At 44.2% G+C, this 9,365-nt stretch overlaps 1 protein-coding gene across 3 annotated transcripts in view; it reads right to left on the reverse strand.

Moving 5' to 3' along the window:
- PPA2 (inorganic pyrophosphatase 2) overlaps window positions 1–8,968 on the reverse strand; it is a 38,805-nt gene extending 29,837 nt beyond the window's left edge. For 2 of the 3 annotated variants that reach the window (XM_072861388.1, XM_072861387.1), the window contains exons 1-3: window positions 8,612–8,968; window positions 6,736–6,800; window positions 4,989–5,033 (exon numbers count right to left, since the gene is read on the reverse strand). In XM_072861388.1, coding sequence (XP_072717489.1) covers window positions 4,989–5,033; window positions 6,736–6,800; window positions 8,612–8,753 — 252 coding nt within the window. In that variant the 5' untranslated portion in view covers window positions 8,754–8,968. The remainder of the gene's footprint in view (window positions 1–4,988; window positions 5,034–6,735; window positions 6,801–8,611) is intronic. The other variant, XM_072861389.1, reaches the window with a different exon arrangement.
- Between the last annotated feature and the right edge of the window lie 397 nt (window positions 8,969–9,365).

Raw genomic sequence — 9,365 nt, forward strand, 5'->3', positions numbered from 1 at the left:
GACTGTTGTACCTGGGTAAACTGTGAGTCAGCATTCTCTCCACTAAGACTGATGGCCAAAAATGACTGCTAGCTCTGGCTGTACAGATTCTTATAGAAGATAACTCATTTTGATCAGGGTTTGTTATGACAAACCTGAATATCACAGGAAGAAAAAAAAAATTAAGCACATTTCTGACACTATTTTAACAACCTACCCTTCTGGACTCCCATACACCCTTCTCGGAAACAATTCTTCTTTACCTAACTTTCCCTTTCTTGTTCAACTATTTCCTTTTCCAGACTTCCCAAGTCCCTTAGCTGGTGCATTTGAGGGCAGGGTTTTGAATACGTATGTTTTTGCCCAAGGGCTGCAACACTTAATGCTCAACTCTGAAGTTTCAGCTAATTTGAAGCAGAAGTGGAGCAACCTATACACAGCGAGGAAAGTCACAAAACAAGAGAGATAAAGAGAGGAACAGAAACTCAGTATAATTTCATAAAATGAGAAACATCACCACTTTTTAAGGCCTGATTGCCATTCACCATCACCCTTGCGTGACAGGGAGAAGAGATATGCTAAAGCTTACAATTACTTTAGTTCTATAGTAGAGTGCTCAAAAAAAAAACCCCCACCACTCCACATCTGAAAGCATTAGAGGCAGCATTTGAGAGCTACTGACCCTTCCTCACCGAGAAGCTCTGAGCTCACAAGACAGAGAGAAGAAAAAGCAGCTATCATTTCAATTTATTTTCTGTCTGCTCATTTGCAATCTTGCAGGGATTCTCATCAGCCATCAACTGAACATGGCAGCATGTACCTGAGGACTAACAAGAACAGAAAGGATGAGCAGCAGTCCAGCAGCAGTGTGAACAAAGGATGATGTTTAAAAGGAAAAAAGAATTAAAAAAAAGGGGGGGAAAAAGGAGAAGGAAAGTAAGGACTGTCATGAAATACAACCAGAAATAAATGAGGAGGGGCTTGCTTATAAAATGAGTACCCATGTTACAAGCATTCCCAATGTAACACTTGCCACAAGGTATTTGCCAATTAAAACAACAAACCAGATGCCAGCAACATCTGGAGACCAAATATACTGTATCTAAATGAGAAGTCAATGGAACTTTTCCAATATAAATTAACATGCTACATAGCAAAAAAGGAATGCAGTGCCCAGCATAAATGCAAAGTGCCTGCAGTCTCTTCATAGTGTACTTCCCTCACATTATAGTGAAAAGGGAATCACAAACACTATGTAAATTTTTACCCACAGGTATCCCAAAAGTGGTGTCAGACATACTCTCTGATAAACTAATTACTGGACACATTCACCTATAAAACTACTCAGTGTACAACCATGACATGAATGAAAATGAAACACTGACTTCCTCAAGTTTAAGGAACCATTTACTTAACTTCAAGTTAAGCTTGATCAAATCACTGATGCAACTTTCTCAGTAAACCAACTCTACTCCAGTAGATTTTAACTGGACCACTGAGTGAAGATTTCTTCTATTCTCAATATTTGTTAATCTACAAGAACACAAAGCAAGGCTTACAGCTATTGGACACATCCATAGAAAAAGGCTGGGCAAGTTCAAGCACCACGATGAGAGCTTCACTGATAATCTAAAATTTGGAACACACAAATCCCTGAACACCCATAACGGACACACTACTGCCCAGGTTACATATACCGAAAAAATGTCTAACATGACCAAAGAAGGTTACAGAGGCTGTAGTTAAGACAGAATACAAAGTCAGTACAAAGTTTGCACCTGTTTGGCACAGGAAACAATGACAGCTTTTTCTTTCTTATGAAACATACCAACTTTATCATAAAACAACTCTGATACCAGTTTAGAACACTGTTCCAAGCATGAGGCCCTCTATCAGATCACCGATTCAGACTGCATGACCACTGTGAACCCCTTATATCTCACCTGACTAGTTAATTTATCAGAAGTTTTTGCCTGACAGAAGGAATTCAACTGAAGTCCACAAGGACATTCCAGCACTGTGCAACCCACAGGATGCAACAAAACAAAAGCTGTCTTGTTTCTTTCTTTGTATTTTTTTTTTCCAAATGCTCTTGTGGGTGTCTGCAAGTTAGAGGACTATAATCTCTACATGCTTGGATAGATTCCTTACCAAGGCCAACATTTAAAGTAAAACTTTGTATTCAAGAACACCTGGGTCCTCTGAATGAGATGACATGCGAATACTTTACCAAAAAACATACAATGACAAGTAGATTAGAAACCCTTTCACTACAGCAGGGAAGCAACATGCCACATTTGTCTTGAAAAGAAAACAATGACCTCTTCAAACCTTCTTCCTGGAAGACCATATTCAACAATCACCCTCTGACAGTTTTGACTGTAACCACAGTGGGAACATCCACTCTTCCAGACAGAGATGTGGAACTTTTGATATCTTTCACAGAGATTTACTTGGGCAGGAGTGGATTCCAAGTGCTTGCAATGCTTAAGACAAAGCAAAGGTTCAGACTGCAAGCTGGTAATCATTTTGAGACTGAAGCTGAATATGATTTCTTCCAGCATGGTTTCTCCCTCAAAATAACTTCTCTCTAGTCTTCAAATAGCCAAAAAACATCTGTGAAAGCAAAAAGATCAGTTGTCAACAGTGACTGCAAAGCTAAATTTAATTAAGATTTGGGAAGGTGTAAAATGTTGCAAGTAATGGCTGCACTACTGAGAACAGTTCATACAGGAACACCACGGCGTTTCCCTTAGAACTACAAGCCTAGACTGCAAAACAGCTAACAGAGACTTGTACGATGTGCACTCCCCTATCTCATGAATGCTGAAAGCTGAAACTCCTCAATTTTGAGACCACCTTTTCCGGCATCAGGAACACCAAGAACAATTTAAAGTAGATTAGACAGACTGAAGAGACTCATGCAGAATTATCATTATTTTCCATAGCTAAACTGACATCTGATGAACACCAAATTCAGCATAATTTAACACACACTCTTAAGAGGGCTTGCCCTTGTGGAGAGTAACAAATAACTGCCACCCTAAAAGCACAAGTTTTAAAGATGCCACTGTGTTTCCAGAGCGAGAGGAACTATCATCTTTGAATTCTGGCCAAATTCAGTGCAAGGACCAACTGAACAGCAGGTATCAATAGTAGCCTTTGCATCCCTAGAAAAGAGTAAAGAGTACGGTGCTTCAAAGGCCTTTAGAAATCAGTATATAGCATTAAATTCCTCATTTTCCCTTCATCCCTTCATCCCAGATTAAGCTATGTTCTCCCTAAATACAGGCACACAGGGATGCATTTCTCACCAGGCCAAGGTGAGGACTGCTGAAGGGCCCAGCATAAGAAGAAACTGCTTTCCTGAACACAAAGATCCCTCCGTTTTCTCTCTTCTCCCCAGCTCCCAAAGATGATGATGAAAAAGGGTTTTCTAAATTATCTGCATTTTCATGTTTCACCATCTAAGAAAAGACCTTGCATGTTTGGAAAGCCTATAGCCTGCATGTTTCTTTGCTTACTCGCATCAGAAGCCCACAATGACTGGAATGTACACTTGCCTTTGCTCATTTTCCATAGTTCTATTAAACCACAGTCCAGAGCTCTCTCATAGCAGAAGTTACGTAAAGCAGCTCTGGAGTCTACACTGGCCCAGGAAGCAAGAGCTGCTCAGCCTCACTGGCATTATTCCCCCCAGCTCCATAGGCTGATCCAGAAATGAGAAAAAGGGTACTAGAGACATGGTTTTCAGCAAGCTATCATGCTTCCCACTACACAGACAAATGCAGTTTTGAACAGTTTTAGACACTGCATAAAACAGGCTTTGCATCTTCACAACCAGCAGGTATTGTCACAGTATTCACAAGCAGGTAAGAAACAGAATACTTGACTTCCAGCAAGAGCAGTAATTAAGAATTCAGGTGGCAAGACCATGATTTTTGAGAAAGGCTACTACTGGTGCATACTCCTTCTCCTCAATAATTCATCTTCCAGGCATGATTCTACATCTACTAACAGTACTTAAATGGGCATCAAGCAACAGGAAATCTAAAAAGCATTACCTAGGCACTGTAGCTTGAACGAATCACAGGGCAAAGGGAGAGAAAATACATAGTACAGGATTGTGTAGGGGCTGGTGTACAGCAGACGAATCAGTGTACCACATACTAGTTGCAAAACTATGAGAACCCAGACAGGACAGTTCTTTCACATTGGATGGATAGTTACAGTTTTGCAATAGGACTCACCAAATAGATATTGAGAAGATAAAGATTGGGACACACACAGACACATCATGGTCTTAAAGCATAGTTTGTTTCATTTTTTCTTTCACTAATTTTTAGGTACTCCTATGCCGGGGAAAGCACTGCAAAAAAATGCTACATTTTTGAAAAGACACTTACATAAACAAATCTTGTTTCACAGAAAAAGCCTCAGCAGACCTTCCATGGCTTTTTGGGCTTCTATTAGGCTTAACTTCAGTGCTGGTTAATGCTGAACCATTAGCAGATGTGATTTTTCTCTCCTTGGGCTTCCCAGATGAGTATAGAAAACAACATATCCTCAGTTCTAAAAAGCAGATACTAAGTCTAATTTCTGCCCTAACATACTTAGGATTTCTGAAGTTTTGTATATATACCAAAGATTACCCACAGTCAGAGCATAATGAATATTTCATTAACGGAGGGTTTTTTGCAAATGTTTCTGAATGCAATAGCAAAAAAGATAACATATCTATACTGCAATAGTCATAACAAACCTTTCAAAGAGTGGTATAAGTGTGTTTGCCTTTGAGAACATCTTGATGAATAAAAGAATGCTGACATTTCTGGCCCGTTCAAAGAGGAGAATATTAACTACTTTTAAGCTTTCTCCTCCTAAAAGACTTGCATTTGAAGATATGTCAGCTATATTCAGTGAGAGCAAGTTCACTTTGCAGAACAGTGAAGCAATGTTGGAAAGGAAATAGAGGGAATAGTTTAAAAAAAAAAAAGGCTTAGCAGTACCTCACTCCCAGTAGTCTTTGACCTCTTTGCAGGAATCTCTTTATCCTATGGGGAAAGAACGAAGGAAAGAAGTGTATAAAGAACATTAGAGAGCAATACTGTATTCACATAAATACAGACAACAGTAGTTTTCAATGCAACTGAAACATCCCTTTGTGAGCATAAAGGCCTAAACTCTAACTTTTACAAGTACTCAGTCCCGTTTCACTGTGAAATTATAACCTTCCAGATGTTAACAGAGGAAGGTAAAAATGTACAAGGACACATCCACTTTCTCCCAGCTACTAAAAAATTTAAGCAGCAATTTAGGCCTGTCCTCAACTGATTAAAAACATAGAGTCATCCTTCCGTTCAGTTGAAAAAGATAAAAAAAACAACCAACCACCCAAAGCCAGTATGGAAAATAAGGCTGGAGTTATCCATCATAAAATAAAGTCCACAAAGCTTAGACCAGGGGAGGGAAAAAAAATATAATGTACAACCCCTTTCGTCATACTCTTGCAAAGAAGGCAAAATTAACAGAGAGCTTCACAATTACTCCTTTTCTCACTCCCCCCTCAGGCCCCTACATCCTGTGGAATGCCCTTTACTTGCTCACACCCCAAAATGAAAGCCTCTCCACATTGGTCAGACATCGCTGTACTATAATTTAATCTACAGAAAAATCACAGACTATAATCCACCCCTCCAAACCTTAAACTCTAGATGTAGGGACAGCAATGCCCCCAGGGGATGTGTGATGAAAATGCCCATTACTTTTCCAGCAATTGCACCCACTGAACAGAGCATCTTAGTAATGACTCTCTGAAAGAGACTTACCTCTTCCATTGACTAGCAAGCTTAGGGTCTGCTGATCAAAAAGGTTTCATGCATATTTTTAATCTCTCGTTTTAAATAATTTGAGAGATTGGTTCATTAGTTCAGAAGTCTCAGTCTGAACATGTTACAACTGCTGATCTTTCTCACCATTCATATCATCCATAGAGACCCAGCAACAAATCAAGAAAATGTCCGAAACCCTCCCAACCTGTTTTGTGTAACAAGCATACCATAATAAGCAAACCTAAGTCTAAACCAAAGACTGGCAGTTCCCAGTGGTGACACATAAAACAGGCGTTTCATTATCGCTATAATGAAACTCCAGGGAGTGTGGCTAACAAGACGTGAAAGTGCTCAGCTGCACCTCACGCCTTGTAATTCTCCAAAGGTGCGATTACCACTTCTCTCTTGGGCATTATTGTTGGCTTCCAATTATAATGCTCCTTTTGGGAATTAAAGAAATACACCCTAAGTTACATAAGTGTGTGCTGTACATCTCCTACTGCAAGGAAATGCACACTTTTAATTGCAGATGTAGAAAAATGCCACTTTAAAAAGAGTAATAGTAGAAAATGAATTCAAGCGCACATAAAGATAAACCTTAAACATAGAGGAGAACAAGATACAGTGAGGGTTCCCCCCATCCTCAATCACTTGGAGACTTAAAGAGACACCTAGGCTCATCTATACAGCAATTATTATGTTTCACTGCAAGTTACTGAACTCAGCAGAGAAAATTTGGCAGAGTTATCGTGCCTGTATCACATAAGAAAGGACCGTTTTAACCCAGCCTGATTTCTGGTGCTATACATTTGTCTGTTAATTGCTTAAAAAAAAAAGCTTGTAAAAACTGCATTTTTACCTAAAGAATACCAACAAAATTGTTATCATTTTGAAATTAATTATCTTTCAAGGCATAAATACATACCTCTTTAGATCCAGCAAACAGTGGAATGTCATGAAATGGGGAAATATATTTACCATCTGCATTCTCTGAAAAACAAAACAAAAAAGTAGCATTACAAATCTAAAGATACGCCATAAGATGTTGGTATTGCTAACTATTACGCATTACAGAAATGTATGATATGCCACAATTATGCATCAGTTAAACTTTTTCTGAAGTTTAATTCCAAGGACTAAAAAATAACTTACACACAGGACAAGGAATTTGTTTGTTTCACAGGACAATCATTAGAATCAAAATTACTGCTTTAGTATTCAATACCACACTTCTCTTCTGACTACCTGGCAATACAAACTATGTAAAGATGAGAAGATCCTTTCATTCTCTTTTCTTCTCCTCCCCAGCAATACACAACCGTTAATGGAGAAAAAAATACCAAGGGAACCTCATTTCCATGAGTGATCAGTGAATTCATCTGGGTTTCTAGCAATGCTGCCCTTGTGAATTCACTGTATTTCTAATAAACTGAGTTTCATGACCACAAAAAGAAAATCTCCCAACATAGTAGGCCAAAGTCTGGCCAAGAGAATAAGCGAGGGATTGGATAATTGCTCAGGCCCTAGAAATGAAACACCATGCCACGAAAACAGCAGAAATTGACATTAACTTAACAGGGGCGCAATCTGCACTTCAGCCTTGCTCCCACTGTAGAAAGGAACAAAATTCACTGGAGTGGGTGCTTAAGCTTTTGAAACTACTCGGAAACTTTTCAACGTACTAAAAGCCCAAGTACTGCATCAAAACAGAAACATCGGCAACAATATAAGGTGCTAACATGAATCTCAAGGAGTTTCTCCCCTATTCACAGTAAAGAGAAAAGCAGACAAGGGACTTCATTTAGCTTTGGACTGTGACCACCTCAGCAAAGAGGAGTACACGGGGGTTGTTTTTGCAACTCCTGGAAGACTCCCAGATACTCCTTCCAAATACAACAAAGTTTAGTGGTAGGCTGCTTATTCCCACTAACTAAAGTGACTTTCTCTAGATGAGCTCCTGCGCGAGCAGCCCCCTGGGGACTGAGCACAAGGGAGCCCTGGCAAGGTACTGCCGACATGGTACACGACGCCTCCGCTTCTCTCACACCCGCAGACGTCAGAATTAACTGCTTGTAAGTCAATGGACCAAAAATGTACAAAACCACCGCTACAGAAGCGGCACATAAATACGCAACGTTGTTACTAAAACGCGTAATACTGAGACTGCACACCCCCAGATCTCACTGGGTTTTGAGAAGCCTCCTGGAGCGCTGCCCATGCCCTCCCGGCACCACTTGCTGCTCCTGGCCCCACAGGCCCCTCAGGGCTGCAGCCCCATGTTTTGGATGCCAGCCCCCCCTCACCGTGACGTTTCTGGAGAGAGGGCTGGCCTGGTCACAGGGGCCAGGGCACGCTCCCACTGGGCTGTCACACCGCTGAGGTGAGGCAAGGCTCCCACGGCCAAGGCTGCCCCTGGGGTCCCAGAGCACCCCGCGGCCTTTGCGCCCAGGCTGCCACAACACTGCACCACGGCAGTGCTTCACCCCCGGAGCCCCCAGCACCTCTTCACCCTCCTCTAGAGCCTTCGCCTGGCTGGCGAAGGGCACGGCTGCGCCGCGCACACCAGCCCCCAGGACTGAGCAGGCCCAGCATCCCCTCCAAAAGCGGATTTGCCAGGACGTCCCCTCACTCTCCACACAAAGCTGCCCCCCTGGAGTGGGGGGAGAGGCTCAGGGGCAACACCTCAGCCAGCCCGAGGGGCCTCAGCGGGAGCGGGGAGGAGCCGCCGCCTCTCCCCACCGTGCCCCCCCCCCCCGAGGCGGGGTAGTAGAGGTTTATCGAGCCCGGGGGCTGCTACTTACTAAAGTAGAGGCGGTAATCGGGAGAGTTGGGCCGCCCCCGCTGCTCCGTGCCGTAGCGGTCCATGCCGCCGAGGCAGCGGCGCGGCGACCGCCCCCACCCCCGCGCCGCCAGCAGCCGCACCAGCCCCGGCGGCGCGCGCATGATGGCGGCGGCCCCTTCCCTCCCCTTCCTGCGGCCGCCGGGCCTGCGCCGCGCCGGCCCCCTGCCCCGCCTGCCCCCGCCGGGAAACCTCGGGCGGCGGCGAGGGGTGCTGCTGGCCGCCGGGGACTGCTCCGTGTCCTCTCCTTCCTCACCGGCGAGGAGGGAAGGAGAGCCGCCGCCTCGCCCCCCGCCGCGGCTGCCACCTGAGGGAGGGCACAAGTGTTAGCCCCCAGAGGCCCAGAGGCCCAAAATGGCGGCGTCGCCCCGCACGGCCCCGTTGAAAAGGCGGGTGTGTGGAAGAAGTTTTTCCTGAGGGAGTGGCTGCTGCCGGGCCCAGGCGCTGCCCCGTTTTCCCTGCGGGCCCCGGGAGGTGGCTGCTTCCCCCTGCTGAGGCCAGGGTCAGCACCTCAGAGGAAAGAGGAGGCCGTAGGGTGCCTGCACAGGCCCAGCCTCAAGGGAGGGCTCCGCCGAGGCGGAAACAATCAAAAAAATCCCACCTGAGGTGGCAGGTGTTCCCCAGCAGGAGCCAGGCATGCCTGGGCAGGTGGTACCCCAGCTGTACTCACGCTGAGGTGCTTTCAGGCCACCAGCACTGCCAAAGGTGTGGGTGCA

This window comes from Ciconia boyciana, chromosome 5, assembly GCF_034638445.1.
Source record: "Ciconia boyciana chromosome 5, ASM3463844v1, whole genome shotgun sequence".
Taxonomy (NCBI): domain Eukaryota; kingdom Metazoa; phylum Chordata; class Aves; order Ciconiiformes; family Ciconiidae; genus Ciconia; species Ciconia boyciana.